General features: G+C 38.1%; 1 protein-coding gene across 3 annotated transcripts in view; it reads left to right on the top strand.

The window, feature by feature from the left end:
- The first annotated feature begins 545 nt into the window (after positions 1 to 545).
- LOC130906775 (prolyl 4-hydroxylase subunit alpha-2) overlaps positions 546 to 26,016 on the top strand; it is a 31,054-nt gene continuing 5,583 nt past the window's right edge. Inside the window, exons 1-14 of one of the 3 annotated variants that reach the window (XM_057821393.1) lie at positions 546 to 664; positions 8,191 to 8,331; positions 8,665 to 8,761; positions 8,942 to 9,093; positions 13,112 to 13,249; positions 13,384 to 13,623; positions 15,211 to 15,419; positions 17,024 to 17,200; positions 17,272 to 17,342; positions 17,566 to 17,665; positions 18,632 to 18,685; positions 20,631 to 20,690; positions 20,745 to 20,810; positions 23,350 to 23,418. In XM_057821393.1, the coding sequence (XP_057677376.1) occupies positions 8,250 to 8,331; positions 8,665 to 8,761; positions 8,942 to 9,093; positions 13,112 to 13,249; positions 13,384 to 13,623; positions 15,211 to 15,419; positions 17,024 to 17,200; positions 17,272 to 17,342; positions 17,566 to 17,665; positions 18,632 to 18,685; positions 20,631 to 20,690; positions 20,745 to 20,810; positions 23,350 to 23,418 (1,515 nt within the window). In that variant the 5' untranslated portion in view covers positions 546 to 664; positions 8,191 to 8,249. The remainder of the gene's footprint in view (positions 665 to 8,190; positions 8,332 to 8,664; positions 8,762 to 8,941; positions 9,094 to 13,111; positions 13,250 to 13,383; positions 13,624 to 15,210; positions 15,420 to 17,023; positions 17,201 to 17,271; positions 17,343 to 17,565; positions 17,666 to 18,631; positions 18,686 to 20,630; positions 20,691 to 20,744; positions 20,811 to 23,349; positions 23,419 to 26,016) is intronic. The other 2 variants (XM_057821392.1, XM_057821391.1) reach the window with 2 other exon arrangements.

The raw sequence follows: 26,016 nt of genomic DNA on the forward strand, positions 1-26,016 counted from the left end.
AAAGAAGCCATGGAAACACAAGATACACACTGTAAACGTGACTGGTTGCATGTAGAACACTACCGTGTTTACCCAAATAGGCTGAACTGAGGTTTCTGTAGACCAAAACACACTGGTCATTAACGTACGCATTCATGCACGCAGGCACATATCTTCAACTCTACGCTAATTTTAGAAACAGAACCATTACACACTCACTATTAAAATTAAAGCATTTCTTTCCCATTTCATCAATGACATAAACTAGCTTTTAGTACCGCAACTTAACTGGTACTCTGGCTCCCTCTAGGGGTACTTTCAAGTTTCACTGCCTCGATCAATAAAAAGGGACTGGGCGTCTATCATCGTCTTTGGGAGCCAACAAGTTACAAAATACAACCACTGTCATTTTTAAAAAACCATTATGATATCGTATTTGACATTCTAATACTGCCTTTGAATATTTTATGTTAGATTAGATTTAATATTGAGACACTGAAATTTACGAGTTGCCTCAAATGCAACACAAAAAACCCCCTCGGAAACCCGATACCGTTGCGCATTTATTATAATATTACGGCATCTTCCAGGAGGTTCTGTACGTGGCAGCGGCACTTTCGCACCCCTTTCTCCGTCATCTTCACCCAAGGGTGCTAACTACATTTCCGAACCCCAACAGACGAAGGTAAGAATACACAGATAACCTCCTAACGCCCCCATTAGCCACTTTGGGTTATTTCTGTTGTTTCCTCTCGTTTTCATTGCGAACATGCATGCATGGTTACACACTGGCTCGGTCCAACTCCGGGGGCTTACAAGCCAGAGAACAGGAGTTCGGAACATAACATGAACTTGTGTTTTACACATGCGTTTTGTTTCCGACATGTTAGTTTAGGTCACTGTGAGTAGCTACAGGGATGTCGTTGTCATACTTTACATAGCAAATGATAAAAAATCAAATACTTACGTGCACCACAGCTACTCAAACACGACTTTTGCCTGGAGCACCTTTTGACACATTAGCACTCTTTAAATCCACATAGAAAACACAATTGCTGCTGCTGTCACTAGAAATGATCTTTTTTTACCCGTGCCACCCAAATAAGTTGGGACCCTAGTCTAGAAACTACTATTGTTGTGACGTCACCAAGGGTAGGTTTAATTTGCTTGAAATAAACTTCCAGTTTTTTCCCATAGTCCGTCTAAAAAAATTAGCATGTTGTGATAAAGTTAATTATTTTCTGTAATGTACTGATAAACATTAGACTTTCATATATTTTAGATTCATTACACACAACTGAAGTAGTTCAAGCCTTTTATTGTTTTAATATTGATGATTTTGGCAAAAAAAAGTCAAGAAAAAACAAAATTCCCTATCTCAAAAAATTAGCATATCATGAAAAGGTACTCTAAAGAAGCTACTAACCTAATAATCTAAATCAACGAATTAACTCAAAACCCCTTCGAAAGATTCCTGAGGCTTTTAAAAACTACTCTCTTACTTTCTTTTCTGTTCACATCTTTGGAGTTTAGCTACAGTGTTCTGGGCTTTACACTTATTGATGACACCACGCACGGTAGACATGGGAACATTCAGGTCTTTGGAGATGGACTAGTAAACTTGAGATTGCACATGCTTCCTCAGAATTTTGCTCAGAGAGTCCTCAGACAGTTCGTTGGTCTTCTTTCTTTTCTCCATGCTCAATGTTGTACACACAAAGAGACAGAACAGAGGTTGAGTCAACTTTAATCCAATTTAACTTGCTGCATGTGCGATTTAGTTATTGCCACCACCTCTTATGTGCCACAGGTAAGTAACAGGTGCTGTTAATTACACAAATTCGAGAAGCATCACATGATTTTTTTTCAAGGGTGCCAATACTTTAGATCGGCCCATTTTTGGAGTTTTGTGTAAAATGATTATGATATTTTAAAAAATTCCATTCTCTTTTGTGTTTTTTACACTGCAAGCAAAATAAATGAAGATATCGCTACCAAAGCATTTGTAATTGCAAAAATTTTCCGGGAGAAATTGAGCATTATCTGACAGAATTGCAGGGGTGCCAATACCTTTGGCCAGCGCTAATATATATATATATATATATATATATATATATATATATATATATATATATATATTATAAACAGGGGTAGGACAAAATAATTGAAACACCTAACATTTTGGCATCATAACCATTGAACATAATTGTTCAAAAACGGCATGAGGAACATTCTAATGAACTTGAGCATCTCATATGGCCGGCACAATCAATGGTCAGTTTTAGAGATTCGATTAAGATATCGATTTCCACTGCCATCATCTCTAAAAAAGTTAGAGGGTATTCTAAGTGAAGAATGGCTTAAAAAATCGTTTGGAACCACCAGATCCACCAGGGGGTCACTAAACCCCCCTCAATCTCCGCCTATGCACACAACAGTACATTTGATCGCTTATTTTTTACATTTTGGAGGAAGCTGAGTTTCTCTTGCAGTCTTAGAGCAATCACCACTGTCTTAAATATAACAATTAAATATATCGAGCTTGATTGGGTGGGGAAAAAAAACAATCGTACTTTACAATAGGCAAATGAAAATGCATCACATTTTAGGCACTGTAAACATTAAGGCTGTGCAAAATTGTAGCGGCAAGTTACTGTTAATGTTTCATCTATGATCATTTTCAGTGATTTACATACCTATAAAAGCAGGTTCTAACATGTTCTTCTTTACTTCGATCCCCTGATAACCAAGGCATGCATGATATGTATTCATGTAAGCACCAGGGTCCAGGATATTTCCCTTTTGCATGCCGCAGTTTATCTGTAAATTTGGGGAAAAAACACATAAAAAAGTACAAAGTTTGGGTAAAAATCTTTCTTTATTTAAGTACATTTCGTTCATATTTTTAGCAAGGTTTAGCCAACATTATAATACAGCCATTAGGGCTGCAGCTATCGATTATTTTAGTAGTCGATTAATTGATGAACTATTTAGTTCGAATAATCGAGTAATCGGATTAGTAACATAAATTAAAAAACCTGCGCTGAGCCTCAAACAGTATAAAAAAATAAGTAAATAAATGAGGATCTATGTACAACAAAACAATGGTTGGCTAACTTACATAGCAAACATCTGTTAGCTTAAATGCTATAAAATGCTACCCCCCCCCACAATGCTCTTAAATGGTTCAGACACATATTTCCAAAAAAATGGCTAAATATACCTGTAAACAAATTACTAACGCATTAAAAAAAAACATTAGCTCAAACAAAAACTTAGCTTATGTTGGTCTTGACAGGGAGCAGATGGATTCAGCCACGTGAAATGAGGTAGACTAGAGGGTCGTATATCCACCCAAATCAATAAGGGTGTAACGGTACGTGTATTTGTATTCAACCGTTTCGGTACGTGGTGCTGGGTTCGGAACGGAGGCGTACCGAACGAGTTTCTGACGTAATGTAACCCTTACTTTTCGAGGCTGTGATTCGATCGGGTTACAGTTTCTTTGTGTAGATTATATTTACTCCGTCTTCTCTACTATATGAGGACCAACACGGTAGGACAGTATAACCCAGAAACGTCAACGGCGCGACAACGTTGCCGCCGCGAGAACATAGTGAAACGCGGGCGTTAAAGTCAATCAGCCAATGCACATCAGTCGCAGTGCGGACGCGTCCCAGAAGCGTCTCAACACGACGCACGCGAAAAGAACGGCAGTTTATTATTTGACATCGAGACGCGACCCTCCTGCGTCAATACTACTACCGGTAGCTAGGATCGGGCAGACCGGAAGTCACTCGTGTAAAAATACGGTGGATCTGATTTTCAAACTAATATGCAATCGTAACACACTTTTTGAGTCCATCAGATCTCTTGAGTGGTAGATCGGGGCACAGTTGTCTTGTCTTTGTTGATTTACTGCTGTCTTCTCTGCTATAATAATAACCAACACAGCCCCGAGTTCAATACAAAACCCTCCTACCACAACAAAACAAGTAGGAACTAATCTTCACATAGGAATTCAAGTTATACAACATAAAATATACAATATAAATGAATACTACATCACATTTGTAAAATATAAACACATAATAAAATAAATAATAGCCCTTTTAAATAAAATAAATTGAAATGATCTAAAACACCCGTAATTAAATAATAAGAATGATACACAGATCCTGCTTACACAATTAAATTTATTAATTTCTGAGTGGCGTTTTAACTTGAGAAAATCCACCTATAAGGCTTTTGAAAACCGTTCATAAGAAAAAATAATGATTCATTGAGGCATTTCATTTGTAAAATACATATTAAAATATTTGTCATTGGGATTGGTTTTCTCTTTAGCACAGGACTTCTTTTTTCTTCTTTCTTTCAGAAAGAAAGCTGACCAATACGCGGGGTCTGAAAGGCAAATTGTTGTTGGATTATCTTTAAATACCCACTACTTTTTGAGCAGAATTCTAGCTTTGTATAGGCTAATGTTCCTATTGTTGAAAGCACAAAGGTGTGTAATAAACAACTAGCACATTTATATTTTGCATTTTGTTTTCTTACTGTACCGAAAATGAACCAAACCGTGACCTCAAAACCGAGGTACGTACCGAACCGAGATTTTTGTGTACCGTTACACCCCTACAAATCAATAAAACTAAATGCAAACACTTTCAAAACAAATCATTACAACGCCATTTTAATTAAACGAATACTCAAAGCAGCAAAATTTTATTTGAATCTTTTTTTTTTTTCTAATCAAATACTCGAGTTAATGGATTAATCGTTGCAGCACTAACAGCCATGAAACAAAAACACGTTGATTCACTGAAGTCATCCATTTTTTTCCCCAGCTGAATAAAACAAGATGCTTTGAGGAAAAATACCCAGTTTGCAAAACACATTGCATTCAGATAGAGTTCACTGAGTTAAAATTCAAAGTGATTGTTTGATTTCCAAACTTGGACAAAGCACAACATTGTAAAACAACAAGTGAAAAGAAAAAAATAGGGCAAAAGTGAAAAGTCACAAATGTCTTGGATAGCAAGCTGCTTTAACTTCTTATTTCCAGTTATTCTGTTCTTGCGTCTGGTAAAAAAGACGCATTAGGAGCAGAATTTCAAAAACAGCAGGACTCCCATCTTTTCAGGAATTTCTGTCATTTGGTCTCGTGTTTGAGAAGGGCAAACTATGCACAATAAAACAGATTTACTAAGGTCTTGTGTAATGGCTCGAAATGATTTATTTACTTAGACTTCTTGGGTGACATTCATCAAGCAGACTTAAAAGTACTGGAAAAGGGACCAAAAAAGGAATGCACTTAGTGTAGTATACATGAATATCTCCTCATTAATAATTGCTAAAACAAATATAGTGAGAATTACAGTATATTTGTGTGGGGTCTATAAACTGAGAATAACTATTTTAAAACTATTCTTGTTTCTAAGCAGTGCCGTTCTGCTTTTATTGGCCAGGCAAGTCTATGCTGTATATTCAAAGCATCACGCATGAATGACCAATGCCTAATCTTTTTAAAAAACAAATGCAAGTTGGATTTTTTTGCACAAGGACCACAAGGACAGCTTATAACTATGACAGTCTTTTTTGGTTAGGGGTGTGACAAAATGTTGAAATGGTGATATATCGTGATACTTTGTATCCCAAAATGTTGTCGATAGAGTTATCCGATAATGACTTTTAATTGATAACCGATATCCCGATATTGTCATCCTCCAAAAATCCGATACGGGTATTAAAATGATACCTATACGTGTGTTTGTGGACTAAGTAGTATCTGAACCTTTTGGAATTTCTCACATTTCTGTGTAAAATCACCATCAAATGTGATCTTTGTCAAAATCACACAGATGTAAAAACAGAGTCTGCTTTAACTAAAACCACCCAAACATTTATAGGTTTTCATATTTTAAACGAGGATAGCATGCAAACAGTGACAGAAGGGGGAAAAATAAGTAAGTGAACCCTTTGCCTAAGGAGAATTGAAGAGCAATTGAAACCAATTTTCACCAAACAATTATAGTCACGTGTGTGCCCAATCACTGATGAGTGGTTTAAAGCTGGCTTGCCCACTATAAAACACACACCTGGTAAGAATTATCTTGATGAGAAGCATTGTTTAATGTGCATCATGGCTTGTTCAAAAGAACAGTCCGAAGACCTGCGATCGAGGATTGTTGATTTGTATAAAGTTGGGAAAGCATACAAAACCATCTCTAAAAGTCTGGATGTTCATCAATTGACAGTCAGACAAGTTGTCTACAAATGGAGAGAGTTTGGCACAGTTGCATCTCTCCCAAGGAGAGGCCGTCCACCAAAGATGATGTCAAGAGTTCAGCGCAGAATACTCAGAGAGGTAAAAAAGAACCCAAAACTGTCTGGTAAGGACTTACAGAAATCACTGGCACAGTCCAAATCTCTGTAAACACCGATGAAACCAAAGTGGAATTGTTTGGGAGTAACACACGTCATGAAGTGTGGAGGAAAAATTGAACAGCTCACCAACATCAACACCTAATCCTCACCGTGAAGCATGGTGGAGGGAGCATCATGATTTGGGGCTGTTTTGCTGCCTCAGGGCCTGGACAACTTGCAGTCATTAATGGAAGAATGAATTTAAAAGTTTATTAGGATGTTTTGCTGGAAAACCTGAGGCTGTCTGTCATACAGATGAAGTTTAAAAGAGGATGGATGCTGCAAAAAGACAATGATCCAAAACACAGAAGTAAATCAACTTCAGAATGGATACAGAAGAACAAAATAAGCGTTCTGGAGTGGCCAAGTCAAAGTCCAGACTTGAACCCCATTGAGATGCTGTGCAGACAGTTTTTTCATCTGTGTGATTTTGACAAAGATCAGATCAGATTTGATGGTGATTTTATGCAGAAATGGGAGAAATTCCAAAAAGTTCAGATACTTTTTCATACCACTGTATTGTGATGCCACACTAGATGCTTTAATAATGATAAATGTAACAACTTCAAAGTTTTCCAAATACAGGTAGTCTCCGGGTTACGAGTATTAGAGCTTTCCGATTTTTAGGGCATTTCACTTCCTGTTGAGTTTGAGTCACTGCCTATTCATTTGGGACCATTCCTGGGTCACTTCCCGCTCTGTAACCCAAAACAGGAAGTGACTCAGAAATGCCCCAAAATCAAAAGGAAGTGACTGGAAATCAACAGCAAATGACTTGGCCCCTAGTTAAACTCATTGGTTGCCAATGACCGCTATAGACGTCCAATCCGTGGAAGTGGTAGGGATGACATTCGTTTATTCACTGCCACCCTCCCAAACACATTGGACTAGTGATAAACGGAATTATTTCCTTTAACATGTTCCGGTAATTGTTAGTATATCGCCATATAGTGCTGCAACGATTAATCGAACAACTCAAGGAATTCAAGAAGAATAAAGGTTCGAATCAAATTTTGATGCTTCGAGGATTCGTTTAATTAGAGTGGCGTTGTAATGGTTTGTTTTGAAAGTGTTCACATTTAGTTTGTTTTGGGCTGATACACTACCCTCTAGTGGCAACAGTGGATATGACATAACTCAACAAACATGGCTGAATCCAGCTGCCTGTTGAGACCAACATAAGGTTGTAAGTTTTTGTTTGAGCTAATATGATCATTTATGCATTCATTCTTTAGAAGTATATTTAGCAGTTTTTTTGTGGGAATATGTGTTTAAACGATTTATTAAGAGCATTGTAGTAAAAAAAAAAAAATTTGCATTTTATGGCATTTAAGCTAGCGGACTTTTGCTATGCAAGTTAGCCAGTTGTTTTCATGCTGTACTTACATCCTCATTTATTATTATTTTTATACCATTTGAGGCTAAGCTCAGGTATTTTATTTTTAAATGCATTTATTGCTCTTTTGAAAGGATAGTGCAATAGTTTGAAAAAAAACCTCGGGAATTTTATTTTGAATTCACATTCAATGCTCTTTTGAAAGTGCAATCTTAGCAAGCCTTTGTTTTAGATCTCTTAAAATTTATTCAAAACACATTAAATGTTGCTAATCTGATTACTCGATTATGCTGCAGCCCTAATCGTGAGATAATCGTTATCGTGATCCTTGTATCGCATATCGTACCGTGGTCAATTACATCCCAAAAAAGTTGAATATTTTTTTTATCTGAACTTAGTTTCACATTTCCTAATTTCAAATGTAATTATTTTCCCTGTTTTTTTTTCAGGTGCAGCTTCTTGTGATTTAATACATTCATTCAGCAATTGCATCACACAATCCAACAAAATGAGGTGGTTCCTATTTCCTGTCTCCTGGTTTCTACTATGCTGCTGCTGGATCACACAAGCAGAGATCTTCACTTCAATAGGTGGGTTCAAAACTTCAAATAACAGAGTACTACTGAGGCAAGCCATGATCTTCCATCTTAGTCGGTCAGTTCCTATGTGACGCGTACAAGCAGAAAGCAAAGCCGGCTGTTGTTCCTCTTCTTGGCAGCCGCGGTGAATTTACCACGGTTGAAAAATCCCATGGAATTGTCCACTTCTCTCCTCCGGGATAAGTATGCTGCACAATGAATGGATGTTTGCAGTTTTTTTATGAAGCATGTCATTCCATTATAGCCTCAAAATCATATGGTCAGCTGCAGTTGGATTCAGCGCAAGCAGGAAATACAGTGTGTGTGTCTTGTCTGTGCCTGCAGGCCAGATGACAGACCTCCTGTACACGGAGAAAGAGCTAGTCCACTCCCTCAGAGAGTATATTAAAGCAGAGGAGTCTAAACTGGCTGAGATTAAAAGGTAAAGTACACATTGCAATAATAATCCTTGTAAAGCAAATTTATGACGTTGATAATGATGATGAATTGGTAGTGGCAGGTCAGGGCATGGTGGTGGAATCCAGCTGATCATTGCTGCCACATTTTTGTGCTGTACAATGCATCCCTGATATTAATATTAGCTTTTTGCATTTGGTATAAGCTGGGCCAGGAAGTTGGATGACTTGACCAGAGTGTCCACGTCGGACCCAGAGGGCTATCTGGCTCACCCGGTGAATGCCTACAAGCTCATGAAGAGGCTGCACAGTGAATGGTCTCAGCTGGAGAGTCTGGTGCTGCAGAACCCTTCAGATGGTAGGGCAATCAATTTAGAAAATAGTCTGTAAAGTATACAGTGGGGCCAATAAGTATTTAGTCAACCACCAATTGTGCAAGTTCTCCTACTTGTAAAGATTAGAGAGGCCTGTAATTGTCAACGTGGGTAAACCTCAACCATGAGAGACAGAATGTGGGGGGAAAAAAACAGAAAATCACATTGTTTGATTTTTAAAGAATTTATTTCCAAATTAGAGTAGAAAATAAGTATTTGGTCACCTACAAACAAGCAAGATTTCTGGCTGTCAAAGAGGTCTAACTTCTTCTAACGAGGCTCCACTTCTTACCTGTATTAATGGCACCTGTTTTAACTCATTATCGGTATAAAAGACACCTGTCAACAAACCTCATTCAGTCACACTCCAAACTCCATTATGGCCAAGACCAAAGAGCTGTCGAAGGACACCAGAGACAAAATTGTAGACCTGCACCAGGCTGGGAAGACTGAATCTGCAATAGGTAAAACGCTTGGTGTAAAGAAATCGACTGTGGGAGCAATAATTTGAAAATGGAAGACATACAAGACCACTCATAATCTCCCTCGATCTGGGGCTCCATGCAAGATCTCACCCCGTGGTGTCAAAATGATAACAAGAACGGTGAGCAAAAATCCCATAACCACACGGGGGGGACCTAGTGAATGACCTACAGAGAGCTGGGACCACAGTAACAAAGGCTACTATCAGTAACACAATGCGCCGCCAGGACGATTGATCTGTGTAAAGGAAAGAATGAATGGGGCCATGTATCAAGAGATTTTGAGTGAAAATCTCATTCTATCAGCAAGGGCATTGAAGATAAGACGTGGCTGTGTCTTTCAGCATGACAATGATCCCAAACACACAGCCAGGGCAACAAAGGAGTGGCTTCGTAAGAAGCATTTCAAGGTCCTCGAGTGGCCTAGCCAGTCTCCAGATCTCAACCCCATATACTGTATGCCTTATACATATACTGTATGTATTCTTTCTGACTATCTACAAAGAGTGTAAATAGTCTTTTTATTCAAGGCCACTTTGAACCAAGACATATGTTTCTGCTTTGTTCATAAGGTTAAAAAAAAAAAGTAATTTTCTCTCTTACAGTGAGCATTAGGGACTGAAGTTAAATGATAACAATTTCTGCTCCCCAGATGAGCAGAGAAAGGAACTGCAGCTGTTGCATAGCTGACAGTTTGCCTTTTAGATGTGTGTGTTTGTCTTTAGCTGTGCAAGAGAGATAAACCAAGGACAAGAGTTTACAGTATTTTGTCGGTAACACTTTAACGATAAGGGTCCCTAAATTAACATTAGTTAATGCATTTTTAAACAATAACTAATGTTTAGGTACCATTACAATAATTAATATAATTGCCTATTTATAACATTTATTATTATGATAATTAACATGTGTTAATGCATTAGCTAATGCATTAGTTAATGCATAACCAGACAGTAACTAATGGTTTGGTAAAATTAAAAAAATATAAAGGCCTTTATAGGGTTAGGGTTTTGGATTTGGGGTTAGGGTTTGTTAACTTAGCATTAATTTCCTAGTTAAGGGACACATGTGCTACACTTTACAATAAGGGTCCAAAAAGCATTCAGTAATGGTTAATAAAGTTTAAGGGAGGGGGGGACTTAAGCATTTATAATTTCTTAGTTAAGGGACACACGTGCTACACTTTACAATAAGGGTCCAAAAAACATTCAGTAATGGTTAATTAAGGTTAATTAATAGTTATGAGGTACGTTCACGTGAAATAACGGCATACTTAAGGTTAGGTTAGCAGTACTCAAGGACTCACAGAGCAATATTTCTCATTTTAAAATAATATAATCACTTACTTGTACCAGTATACAGTACATTAATAACTATTTATTAATGCTCTAATGTAAATGTGAATTAATGTTAAATAATGTATTATATATATATATATATATATATATATATATATTATAACCTAACCTTAAGTATGGTATTATTTCACGTGAACGTACCTCATAAGTATTACTTTTACCTTAATTAACCATTACTGAATGTTTTTTGGACCCTTATTGTAAAGTGTAGCACATGTGTCCCTTAACTAAGAAATTATAAATGCTTAAGTTAACAAACCGTAACCCTAAACCAGTGCTTCTCAATTATTTTCTGTTACGCCCCCCCAAGGAAGACGTAAATGTTTCGCGCCCCCCCAACTCTCTGCCGCCACTGTAAATAGTATCATTCGTCTATATTACTATTATAAGTACGCCTCAGCCTAACATTGTGTCCTTTTTTTTTTCTATTAAAGAAAAAAAGTAACATAGATCAACTTATAATAAAGTATAACTTTTTTAACATTGTGTTGCTTGTAACAGAAAAGACTTAATGCGCATCAATTTGCCTGAAGTTAAAAAAAAAAAAAAAAAAAAGTCACATCCAAACTGTAAAAATACACTCAAGGTACATTTTTGACCATTTGATACTGAAAAATAAAATGTAATAAAATCAGTAAATAATAACAAATTCAAATTGATTAGAAACATTTACTCTTCAGGACAACATGCCAAAAAATTTGACCGAAAAAAAACCAAAACTGAATAGAAGGGGGGGAAAAGGTCAATGAGATTGAGGTCTAATGTCTTTAAGTGGCGTCTTAACTGATTTGGCTTCTCCGCTATAATCATTTTTAGACTCAGTAAACAGTGGTCTTTCCTATTTTCCCACTATATTAAAAGTCAAAGGCAAACGGCCCGAAAAAAGCGCATTCTCGGCGGCCGAGGGAGAACCGTAGGTGAGGGCGGTGGTCGTGACGATCCCAAGCCGAAAACGGCACTTCTCGGCCGGACACGTGAGAAAGACAGTGGGTCGCTGCGTGAGTCCAGCTCTGCATGAGTCTCTTCCGTGTGCTCTTGCTTACTTCAAAAATACTGCACGCACTTTGAAAATGAGAGCGCCACTGCCACCCACGGAGTGGATGTGCAAGTACACTTTATTCTAGTACGGCAAAAAAAAAAAAAAAAAAAAAAAAAAAAAAGCATGTTCCCCGAGGTCACTCGCGCCCCCCCTGGCATCGCTCTGCGCCCCCCTGGGGGGGCGCGCCCCACCATTTGAGAAGTACTGCCCTAAACCCTAACCCTATATAGGCCTATATATATTTTTAATTTTACCAAACTATTAGTTACTGTCTGGTTATGCGTTAACGAATGCATTAACTAATGCATTAACTAATGCATTAACTCATTGTTAGATAGACAATTATATTAATTATTGTAATGTTACTGAAATATTTATTGTCTTGAAATGCACTAACTAATGCATTAACTCATGTTAATTAATATAGTAATAAATGTTAGATAAGGGATTAAATGAATTATTGTCATGTTACTTAAACATTAGTTACTGTCTAAAAATGCATTAACTAATGTTATTTAAGGGACCCTTATTGTAAAGTGTTACCAACCTTTCAAAATGGAGTCCGTACAAAGGGTTAAGACTAAGTTGAACACGCGGAGTTTAGCCTTCTGGCCAGATTGTCGGGGTCTCGCCGGCCCGGGTTGTTGGAGCTGCGCGAGCGCGGTTTCGGCGGTTCGGCTGGCGCGATTCCGGCAGTCTGGCTAGAAGGTCAGATTCCTTCAATAGAGATGTCCCAAGCCGATCACATACAACCTCTGACTCTCCTGCTGCTTTTCTTGATCAGCAGGCAGCTGCAGCTTGTTCAAGTTAATGATGTGACAAAGGTGCTGCTTTAATCTTGCCAGAGAAGCTTGGGAGTGCTACCTTTCAAAGGCGCCGTGTCATTTAGCTTGTTAAACACTCGCGGTAGTGTGTTGTTTGCTGTTCTAAGAAGCATGAGTGGATTTGAGAGGACTCGCTCAATGAATTCTTTAATTTCTCAAAGAATTATAAAAAAAGATGTCGTTTATGTATCTCTCAAAATCTTAATAAACACATTGAAAACACCCCCCAAAACTCAACAACTGCTGTTCATCTTATTTCAAAGAAGTACTCAAAAGAGTTTTTGCATTGCTTTGTACAGGCTTCATTTCCAACATGACCATGCACAGACAGTACTTTCCTGATGCGGAAGACGAGAAGGGTGCAGCAAAGGCACTAATGCGTCTCCAGGACACGTACCGTCTTGATTCAGAGGACTTTTCCAAAGGGAGGCTTCCAGGTAATCAGGACGTGATGAAGGACGTAAATGCAGTTTAATGGGAGACACCACCAATATCTGTATAATGTATTGCATTAAGATCCAGACAAGGTGTTTACCAGAGAATCACATAGTTCATCAACATGTTGCCCCAGGTATGCACTCCAAAGCCGTTTTAACCGTGGACGATTGCTTTGATATGGGCAAGACGGCTTACAACGAAGGCGACTACTACCATGCGGTGCTGTGGGTTCAACAGGCCTTGAAACAGCTGGACGCCGGCGAGGAAGCGGTGGTTTCCAAGGCGTCAATTTTGGACTATCTTAGCTATTCTGTTTACCAAATGGGAGACCTGCCTCGTGCCATCGAGCTGACACGCCGCTTGGTGGCCATAGGTAAGATATATGCAAAGAATTCCACAAACCATTCAGTATGCAAATTATTTTACAGTGCACACACACATTCTAGACACATTTTTAGAGAGGTACCGTTGTGTTTTAACTTTTTCACATTCTGCAGACCATAGTATGGGGCTCCCTCAACTCTCACTATAATTATGTATTGGGCTAGCTAAAACCGCAGGGTGTGGCCCACCCCTATGTATGCGCTTTTGGTTTTTAGTTAATTTTAGGCTCATTGTCAAGGTTTGCTAGCGACAACACCCAGAAACCTCTCAAGGAGAAATACAGTATGTTCAGTGTAGTGCTGCAACGATTAATTGATTAACTCGCCTATTCGATCAGAAAAAAATAATCAAATTAAATTTTGTTGCTTCGAGTATTCGTTTAATCAAAGGGGCGTTGTAATGGTTTATTTTGAAAGTGTTTGCATTTAGTTGTATTGATTAGGGTGGATACACTGCTCTCTGGTCGGCTTCTTTTCACATGGCTGAATCCAACTGCTCCCTCTTATGACCAACGAAAGCTAAGTTTTTGTTTGAGTTAATTTTTTTAATGCATTCATAATTTAGTATATTTAGGTATATTTAGCCATTTTTTGTGGGAATATGTGTCTGAACCATTTGTTAAGAGCATTGAAAAAAAACTAGAGCATTTTATAGCATTTAAGCTAGCGGACTTTTTCTATGTAAGTTAGCCAATTGTTCTTTTGTTTTACATAGATCCTTATCTTTAAAAAAAAATTTTTTATACCGTTTGAGGCTCAGCTCAGGTATTTTAATTTTTCATGTTCCTTATCGGATTAGTCGGACTAACTAGTCCATCGATTAATCGACTACTAAAATATTCGATAGCTGCAGCCCTAGTTTAGACTAACTTAAAATTTAACTAGAACTTAAAAATAGCTTGACACAAATGGAAATTCAATTGAAACACGTGGGGAAAAACACCTAACTTTTAAGTGATGTGTGTTATCAAGCGTAAGAAATATACAGTGTATATATATATATAGTTATTTGTTTTTTTTAAGATCTAGAAGTTTTTTGAGTGAAAGCAGTGAATTAATCTATTTTTTATTCTGGTCACATCTGAGATGCAAATGTTGGCTGTTTTCAACAATGTACATCGAAAATAATGACATTGATTGACTGAAAATGGTTCAGTATTAGATGAACTGTCTTGTTTTCTCATGTATATTTATAATTGCTCTTTACCTAAAAAAAAAGTTTTATCCGATTACTCGATTAATCGATAAGATTTTCAGTCGATTATTCGATTACTAAAATATTCGATAGCTGCAGCCCTAGTTCAGTGTCTAGAAAATAAATGGCATTAATTGTGTTTCATATATTAGTAACATAAACCAGGATATTCCAATGAACATTAAAAATCAAACAGCAGCAGTCAAATAGTAGCTACATTCCACTCGAGACGCGGTGCTGGTTCAAGCATATTTTACACGGTCAATCTGGTACACCACTAAACAAAAATGTCACAATTATAATTTAAGATGAACTCAAAGCTATGGATTCCTGAAATAGTGTTTGGAGCTCATTCAAAAATCCAATTTCCTTGTGTGGACAGACTCTAGCCACCAGAGGGCAGGAGGAAACCTGCGTTATTTTGAGAAGTTGCTGCTCAAAAAACAGAATGATGAGAGGCAGGCGGAGGAGCAGGCAGACCAGTCTTCTTCAGAGGAGCCTATTCAGCTGGGAACCTACGTTAGACCCAAAGACCACCTTCCTGAGAGAGACGTGTATGAAGCCCTATGCCGAGGGGAGGGAGCCAAATTGGTGAGATGGTGCTTGCTACAATCTTCTTCTTTTCCTTTTGGCTTTTCCCTTCAGGGGTCTTTTACTATAATAGGTCCAACCGTTGCTGTAAGGATTTTTTTCGTAACCATTTTCTTTCACAAATGAAAACCTTACTTTGTAAAACAAAGATAATTAGGAAATCCTGTATTTTTAAAAGAATTCGAGTTAGAGTTAATACGACTGAAATGTTTGCAAGTGGGGTAGCATCATCAGTACATACAGACAATTGCATGAGTCTCTATGATCTGAGTCACAAGTAAGTCCCGAGTCTTACCTGTTACCTGGGTCAAGTCGAGTCATGAGGTCGAGTCACAAGGTCGAGTCGAGTCACGAGGTCCAGTCGAGTCAAGAGGTCCAGTCGAGTCACGAGGCCGAGGCCACAAATGAAAACATTACTTTGTAAAACAAAGATAATTAGGAAATTCAGTATTTTTAAAAGAATTAGGAGATATGGATTGCATGAGTCTCTATGATCCAAGTCACAAGTCTCGAGTCTTACCTGAAGTGGTCTAGTCGAGTCGAGTCACGAGGTCGAGTCATAAGGTCAGGTCGAGTCACGAGGTCGAGTCGGGTCACGAGGCCAAGGCCACAAATGAAAACATTACTTTGTAAAACAAAGATAATTAGGAAATTCAGTATTTTTAAAAGATTTAGGAGATATGGATTGCATGAGTCTCAATGATCCAAGTCACAAGTCCCGAGTCTTACCTGTTGTGGTCTAGTCGAGTCGAGTCACGAGGTCACGTCACATGGTCGATTCACGAGGTCGAGTCGAGTCATAAGGTCAGGTCAAGTCACGATGTCGAGTCGGGTCATGAGGCCGAGGCCACAAATGAAAACATTACTTTGTAAAACAAAGATAATTAGGAAATTCAGTATTTTTAAAAGAATTAGGAGATATGGATTGCATGAGTCTCTATGATCCAAGTCACAAGTCTCGAGTCTTACCTGTTGTGGTCGAGTCACAAGGTCGAGTCATTTAGGTCAGGTCGAGTCACGAGGTCGAGTCATAAGGTCAAGTCGAGTCACGAGGTGGAGTCGGGTCACGAGGCCAAGGCCACAAATGAAAGCATTAATTTGTAAAACAAAGATAATTAGGAAATTCAGTATTTTTAAAAGAATTAGGAGATATGGATTGCATGAGTCTCTATGATCCAAGTCACAAGTCCCGAGTCTTACCTGTTGTGGTCTAGTCGAGTCTAGTCACGAGGTCGAGTCATAAGGTCAGGTCGAGTCACGAGGTCGAGTCGGGTCACGAGGCCAAGGCCACAAATGAAAACATTACTTTGTAAAACAAAGATAATTGGGAAATTCAGTATTTTTAAAAGAATTAGGAGATATGGATTGCATGAGTCTCTATGATCCCAGTCACAAGTCCCAAGTCTTACCCGTTGTGGTCTAGTCGAGTCGAGTCACGAGATCGAGTCTGCATTTAGGAGTATCATATCATTACTTTAGCCAGAATGATCTGAAAAGTTTCCAACATTTGCGGTCAATATTACACACAGATTTTTTACAACGGGAAATTCGTACATAGACATCATAACTATTAATGGCTTTCTTTTGATATCAACATTTTAAAGACTGAAGAAAGGCGCAGCCGTTTGTTCTGTCGCTACCACGATGGAAGCAGGAACCCTCGCCTTCTGCTGAAGCCAATGAAGGAGGAAGACGAGTGGGACAGCCCACACATTGTACGCTACCTGGAAGCCCTGTCTGACTATGAGATTGAAAAGATAAAAGAGTTGGCCAAACCTAGGGTAAGACAACAGAAACTACTCAAATAAAATAACCTTGAAATGAATTAACTTCATTTTGTTTGTTTTTTAAGCTTGCTAGAGCTACTGTCCGAGATCCTAAAACAGGAGTGTTGACCACAGCCAACTACAGAGTATCGAAAAGGTAATTGACTGAACTCATGCACGCGATACCTTTCTTCCACGTACTGAATTTTGTGTCAAAACAACTGCAAGTACATTAGATTATGTGATGAATAGTTCTTTAGTTTCTTCCCCAACAGTCTTCAATCAGTTGAAAATGTAACACTAGTACTCCCAGTACTCCCATCAACTGTTGCAGCCAGTGCTTAATCATGGCTAAATACACTATGTTTACATTTAATCAGTGCCTGGTTAGAAGAAGAAGATGGTCCAGTCATTACCAGAGTCAATCAAAGAATACAGGACATCACAGGCCTAACAGTAGACACAGCAGAGTTATTACAGGTAATGTTTAGATACATGAATCATCTATATACTAAAATGTTTTCATAATGGCTATAACAGTGTTTTTCAACCTACTTCATATGTATTTTTTAGGGCTGTCAAAATTATCGCATTAACGGGCGGTAATTAATTTTTTAAATTAATCACGTTCAAATAGTTCACGCATTTAACGCACATGCCTCGCTCAAACAGATTAAAATGACAGCACAGTGTAATGTCCCCTTGTTTCTTGTGTTTTATGGTGTTTTTGTCGCCCTCTGCTGGAGCTTGGGTGCGACTGATTTTCTGGGTTTCAGCACCACATGAGCATTGTGTAATTATTGACATCAACAATAGCAAGCTACTGGTTTATTTTTTGATTGAAACCTTTACAAATTTTATTAAAAAGAAAACATTAAGAGGAGTTTTAATCTAAAATTTCTATAACTTGTACAAACATTTATCTTTGAAGAACTACAAGTCTTTCTATCCATGGATCACTTTAACAGAATGTTAATAATGTTAATGCCATCTTGTTGATTTATTGTTATAATAAACAAATACAGTACTTATGTACCGTATGTTGAATGTATATATCCGTCTTGTGTCTAATCTTTCCATTCCAACAATAATTTATAGAAAAATGTGGCATATTTTATAGATGGTTTGAATTGCGATTAATTTAATTAATTAATTTTTAAGCTTTAATTAACTCGATTAAAATTTTTAATTGTATGACAGCCCTAGTATTTTTTATTGTTGTAAGGAAATATAATAAAGGTTCTTACTTCTTTACAGAGTTTCCCCACATTAAGACCATCAAACAATTGGAAATCTCCCTTAAATCAATCCAAACTTTTTAGAATTGCATACAAAAATGTAGACATTGACATAATATGGAAATGCACATACGTGAATATGAAGGAGTTCAATGTACATGTTTTGTTTACATTGATCTTTAAGTCTTTTCTTTTAATGGTTGACCAGGTTGCTAACTATGGTGTTGGAGGACAGTATGAGCCACATTTTGACTTCTCCAGGGTGAGTACACGTGGATTTTGTGTGTGAGCATATGTCATGTGTGTGTGTGTGTGTTAGAACTTGGAACTGAATTTCATGAGTCACTGTTCAGTTTCTCTGGCTAAGTATGCTTTGCACAGATGTTTGGACTTGTGCAACACAGAAAGGATTTGTTTGAAGGATTTTTATAACCCCTAGCAGGTCATGGCAGGACAAACTGAAGAAAAAATGTAATTGGAACCTATTTGAATTTACTGCCTTAGACGGAAATCGGTTGTTAAAAAAGTGTTTTCCACCTTGCCGATTCATGTTTTTTCATGTTCGTCACACCGTAATAATACATTTTCATACACCTGTAGGTATCTGAACCTTTTGGAATTTCACACATTTTTGCATAAAACCACCATTAAATGTGATCTGATCTTTGTCACAATCACACAGATGAAAAAAGTGTCTACTTTAACTAAAATCACCCAAACATTTACAGGTTTTCATATTTTAATGAGGATGGTATGCAAACAATGACAGAAGGGGGAAAAATAAGTGAGTGAACCATCACATTTGGTATTTTGTGCACCCCCCGGCAGCAATAACTTCAACCAGACACTTCCTGTAGCTGCAGATCAGTCTGGCACATCGATCAGGACTAATCTTATCCCATTCTTCTCTCATTCCTGGGATGTCTGGCATGAATCGCTGTCTTTAGTTCATGCCACAGCATCTCAACGGGGTTCAAGTCTGGACTTTGACTTGGCCACTCCAGAATATGTATTTTGTTCTTTTGAAACCATTCTGAAGTTGATGTATGTTTTCCTGCAAAACATACTGATAAACGTTAGCATTTATTCCTCCATTAATGATTGCAAGTTGTCCAGGCCCTGAGGCAGCAAAACAGCCCCAAATCATGATGCTCCCTCCACCATGCTTCACGGTGGGGATGAGGTGTTGATGTTGGTGAGCTGTTCCATTTTTCCTCCACACATGACGTTGTGTGTGGTATTTACTTTGGTTTCATCAGTCCACAAAATATTTTACCAAACCTTCTGTGAAGTGTCCCAGTGCCTTTTTGTGAACATTAAACGAGCAACAATGTTTTTCTTAGACAGCAGTGGCTTCCTCCGTGGAGTCCTCCCATGAACCCCATTCTTGCCCAACGTTTTAAATATAGTTGATGTGTGCACAAAGATATTGGACTGTGCCAGTAATTTCTGTAAGTCTTTAGCAGACACTTTAGGGTTCTTTTTTACCTCTCTGAGTATTCTGCGCTGAACTCTAGGCGTCATTTTTGGTGGACGGCCACTCCTTGAGAGAGAAGCAACAGTTCCAGACTCTCTCCATTTGTAGACAAATTCTTTGACTGTCGATTGATGAACATCCAGACTTTTTGAGATGGTTTTGTATCCTTTCCCAGCTTTATACAAATCAACAACCCTTCATCGCAGGTCTTCAGACAGCTCTTTTGACTGAGCGATGATGCACATCAGACAATGCTTCTCATCAAGAAAATTCTTACCAGTTGTGTGTTTTATCGTGGGCAGGGCAGCTTTAAACTCTCAACTTTCAACTCATCAGTGATTGGGCACACACCTGAGTTAAATTGTTTGGTAAAACTTGGTTTTAATTGCTCATTAAGTCTCCTTAGGCAGAAGGTTCACTTACATATTTTTTCCCCTACTTTCATTGTTTGCATGCGATTCTCATTAAAATATGAAAACCTATAAATGTTTGGGTGGTTTTAGTTAAAGCAGACACTGTTTTTCATCTGTGTGATTTTGACAAAGATCAGATAACATTTCATACCACTGTATTATTCCACCCGCAAGCACTTTTTACCCCACCATATTAACTTACGAAAACAAGGAGTCACTTTCGTTTCGACGAAGACTCCAGTGGATTGCATTTGAGTGCAGTCGCGGCTCTGATACAATTCTTAATGTTAAGTTAAAGTTCTAAACATCTGTTGCAGCGTCCTTTTGACAGCAACCTCAAGGCCGATGGAAATAGGCTTGCCACCTTCCTAAATTACGTAAGTGTGTGTTGTTTTCATTGTATATTTTACCCTTGAATTTTATCTTTATAGAAAGATGAGCCTGATGCTTTCAAAAGATTAGGCACTGGAAATCGTGTGGCCACTTTTTTGAACTATGTAAGTAGTCGCCGCTGATTGTGGGGAAGTTGTGGCTTTTTTGTGGGCCCACGTCTTAACTCAGCTTCAATCTTGGACTTGAATTGATTGACTGAGTGATTTCAAAATTTATTGATCATTAATAGAAGACCTTAGAAAATTCAAGAAATACTCATCATCCCGTCAATCGCTTCCAGTGCTTATTGTAAAGAGTTTTTGGCCACCCCACACATAACATGCTGATAGACAATGTTTGAAGTTGGATTGGGAATTCTAATAAGTGTTGTTTACTGGATCTATTTTTTTTGCCATTAATTGTGCTGTTTGCAAGGGCGTAGGTTTGCATAAGGATGGTAGGGACATAACACTACCAACTTTTCAGGATGCTCAAATTGTCCCCACCAACCTTTAAGCAACCTGATTTGCATTCTATAATGAGTTCAGTTATATAGGTAATTTAAAATGCCTTCCTAAATGTTGTAAGGATACAAGTGACCCTACCATTAATAAGTGAATTATTTTCATCATGTTCAGACTTATATTTACCCCTTTTTCACTGCTGAATGTGCTAGTCCATTCCCCCCCCTCAAACTTACGTTTGATTGGCTGATGACTTGAGCCCCCCCCAACACACACACACACAGATACACTGACCCGACGAAAATACACCACGTCGCCTACATGCCGCCTCATCCTCCCCCTTCAAAGAGGAGGGATATTAGAAGTTTTTTTTGCCAGTCAGCAGCTATAGAACTATATATAACCACTATAAGTAATATAAATAGACGTCTGTGTTATGGAGGTGGGGAACACACCACTAATTTTGCTACTGAAATTTTGCTACAACCTGCATCAGAGTTTGCATAACATTAAACTGTGTGAATTTGCTAACCTGCAAAACTCGAGTTGGAAGCTAGTGCTTAGAGAGAAGTGCCCTCCACTTTTGTATGTATTTTCTGTTGTTAACGTTAATTAAACTGTGAGAAATGTCATGAACCGAGGTTTACCCCCTTCTACCCAATTTTTGTTTTGATTATGTGGTCCCCTGCCAAATGTATTACATTTAATACACTTAGAATTTCATGATTTTGAGACTAATTCAGAATTTTGAAATATCTTTCCTCAAAAAAAAAATAATGGATGCAAGTCAACTCATGCATCTGCAAGATCCATGACAAAAACAAACAGGATTTAGCATGGGTTATAGATATTAGAGCGCTTATTGCACATATTAATTTTGTTTTTTCTTTTTCACAAATTTGAAAATAGGTAATTTTCCAAATTTTGGTATTCTCTGACAATTGCTTCATATTGCAGGCATTAAAGGGTTAGCAACACTTGGTAACTTTTCAGTTTTGGTCGATTTTAGCGACGCTCGTGGACAAAAGCAGTACTTTTTTGAAGACTGCGTTTCCCACGAGGACCAGCGCATGAGCGCATAGTGTCTTCCTATGAGGGGCGTAACAGAAAATAATTAAGAAGCACTGGTATAACTCAATACAGATTTCTTTTGCAATGACCCTATCAATTAATTAGGTTCATATTCGTGAGAAAATGTAACCCTGACCCCCATTTACCCAATCTGTTTGGTCTTATTAATTTCCCGACCCCAGCAAAAAGTGTACATGCATGTTATGCTGTTATATCGTCCCTACCAATGTAGAGCCCAAACCTTACACCCTTGGATCCTACCATGATTAAGTGAATTACAATACTTTCATTATGTTCAGACTTGCATTGACCCCTTTTCACTCGCTGAATGTGCCAGTCCATTTTTCCCCCTCACACGCATGTTTGATTGGCACATGACTTGAAGCCCCCCCACCACCACCACACACACACGCATTCACTGCCCGACAGGAATACAACATGCTGCCTCCCCCGCCCCCTTTGAAGACGAGGGATATTAGAATGTAGAAGTAATGTTAAAAGATGTCAATATGCTGCTACAGTGCTTCAAGTCAATTTTACTCACTATAAACAGACTTATTTTAAGCAGTGTTTGTATATTTAATCCTAAAAGAAAAACTTGTTTGACACAAATGTTCTTAATGCAAGACTATTGTTCAATACATTATTTGAAAGCAATTTTTTCTTGATTTAGTTGAAAAGTGACCAATGTTTAGATGTATGGGATTAATAAAACAAATAATGTAGTAATATTTGGTTAAAGTAAGTGGAAGAATATGACGCATTAATCTGTCAACTAGCCTTTAACACTCAAAACAAGATGGGAGAAAATTATTTGACTAGATTTAACAAAAAATATCAGATTAAGACGTTATAAATTTGCAGCGTGAAAGTTAGTATAGGTCAATACAGATTTATTTTGCATTAATCATTTAGCCTATCAATTAATAAGGTTCATATTGGTGAGTAGTGTAGCCCTGACCCCCATTTACCAAATATGTTTGGTCTCATTAATGTCCCGTCCCCAGCAAAAAGTGTACATGCAGGTTTTGGTGTTATATCGTCCCTACCAATATTGAGACCAAACCTACACCCTTGGCTGTTTGTCATATGTAATAGCATTAATATGTTGTTGTTTTTTTCCTGCCAGATGAGTGATGTTGAAGCAGGCGGCGCTACAGTCTTCCCTGATTTTGGGGCTATAATCCAGCCAAGAAAGGTATTGAATAAAATTCAAATGAGTTTTGATGCATGACAATTAATAATCTGTGAATCTAATCACAATTCATTCCAAATGGATATGCCATGTAATCATCGTAGAATCACATACACACACAAAAAAATGAAGTTACTCCAGCACTTGATGGATTTCAAGGGTATTATGCTGATACACAATAATTTCCTGATTTAATCACTACTGTGTAACAGTGGCGGATGCTGGTCTTTTAATGAGAGAAAGCTCAAAGTGTGTCTGCCTGTGAGTGTTTTGTGACAGTGGAGCAGCTCAGTCCGCTGCTCTGTTGGGAAAGAAACTAGAGTGCCAGAAGTCTAGTCTCCAAACACAAGTAGGAAAAAAAAAAACCACCAGAAATAGAAGCTCGATTTTTCACTGGTCGTTTTTAGTGTGTGTGTGTGTGTGTATGTGTCGCTAGGACTGTTATTACAGTCTCCAGTTCAATTCCGAACAATGGAATGAAAATGAAAAATACCTCCCGCAAATGCTAAAGCAACACTAGTTAACTTTTCAACCTTTTTAAAATATTTCCATGACATTTATGTTTATATGCCGACAGACAATTAGTTGAATGACACCTCTTTTATATGTTGAGGGTGTCTGTTTTGCTTTCACCGGGACTCATTAACTTTGAGGAGGGTGGCAGGAACCCTGCCACACAAAAAACTACAAATGTGCTGACTGTTTTACAGCATACATCACTTCCCCCCTCCTCCTTGAATTCTGCAAAGATGGCGGAGCAACAAAAGAGACAAAAAATTTTGTCCGAGGAGGAAAAAAAATGGGGAGTCTACCACGGATAAAAGGATACTCAAGAAGAAATATTGGTCCAGCTTTCACTTGCTGACGTGACGAGTTTGGGTGGGGTCGGGGGATTAGCCACACGGTTGCTAATAGGGGTGTGACAAAATATCGAAATGGTGATATATCGTGATACTTTGGATCCCAAAAGGTTATCGATATTCTCCTGCCAAGAATCGAGATATCGTTTTAAAAAAGGTGTCAATGTCTAAAATAAAAATAAAAATGAACCAACAAGTTGCTACCAAAATCTTCCACCATCGTAGTGTGTCAGTTAACCCTAAGGCTGCATTGACGGTGCTCGATGCCCAATCACTTTAGACAGGGAACGTTCATTCATTTGAAACCAGAGCATTCACAGTCATTCTGTCCGATTTTCAGGGCATTTACAGGTCACTTGCTGTTGATTTTAGGGCATTCACAGGTCATTTTCTGTTGAGTTTGAGTCACTGCCTTTTCATTTGGGTGATTCCCAGGTCAATTCCTGTTCTGTAACTCAAAATAAACTGGAAGAGACCCATCAAATACCCCAAAATCAACTGGAAGTAACTGAAAATCAACAGGAAAATGACCTTAAATGGCCCAAAATGACCTCATTGCCTGGCATTGGCTGCCACTGACGGCCATAGACGTTCAATCTGTTTGAAATGGGAGGGATGGCAGCGAATGAACATTCGTTCATTCGCTGCCACCCTCCCAGTTCAAACGGATTGGATGTCTACTAATGATAAACTCATTCCGATTCACAGCAGAAGCTTGTTTTTCTGTTTATTAGTTGTTTGTAGAATATCCTAGAATGATATATCTTCCCAAGCGTTCGGCCCATCAAATCAGCACCAGAAACGTGAAAACGACAAACTTGATTGTTTATTTTTAGTAACAAGACTTAAATTAACACAAGGGAACTATTCCCAAAAAAAAAAAAAAAAAAAGTCAGGCTACCAGGTTACAAGGACAACCAATAATAAACATTGGCCCATCTTTCATTGGCTGACGATCTGCATTTTGAATTTATTTGGCTATGTTACCTCAGTTAATATTGTTTTTTTATTGGCATGCTAGGATGGGACCATTGACTAGTGCTAGCTTAGCCTAACCGGAGCCTTGAAATTAACTAATTTGCTTCCAAAAAGGTATAAATACGTTCTATTTTTAATTCTTTCAGTGTCCCAAAGATGTATTTATACGTCTTTTACGTTTTTTTCACAAGAGACATCTCTAGGTTCTGATGCAACTTTGCTCCAAAGCACAACACTGAAAATCCATTTTTAAACTGGCCACTGGAGGGCAGTAGGGCATTTGGTAAGAACTCATATAGGACCATGAAAGGAAGTAAATGAAGACAAATAGTCAGGAAACGGAAGTAAGAAGTGTGAGAAAAATGTGGAGAACGATGTCAAACACAAGGCACATGCCCCACTCAAGTTCCCTAGGTGAATTGTGTTATGAGGTAGTGGTCACTACACAGGTCCCCCCCAGAATTCACCCACACAGGACGCCAGGTGTAACCCGATTTAATGGAACGGTCGGGTTGCATGGCCGGGGCTACAGCCACAACAGCGTCATCTCTCTGTTCAATAGTTTAGTTATGTGTAAATAAATTGTTACTTTGCTATGAAAAGCGCTATTTGTCTCGTTGTATATGTTATTTTGTAGAAGGAAAACATTATTCAGATGTTTGGGATGTCACAAAAGCAAAAATAATAGCTGTGTTAAAGTCAAAGTTATGTTTGAAATCTATGCTTTTACAAAAAGCTCAATTTCTCTGTTTTTTCATCAGAA

This window comes from Corythoichthys intestinalis, chromosome 18 (genome assembly GCF_030265065.1).
Source record: "Corythoichthys intestinalis isolate RoL2023-P3 chromosome 18, ASM3026506v1, whole genome shotgun sequence".
Lineage (NCBI taxonomy): Eukaryota > Metazoa > Chordata > Actinopteri > Syngnathiformes > Syngnathidae > Corythoichthys > Corythoichthys intestinalis.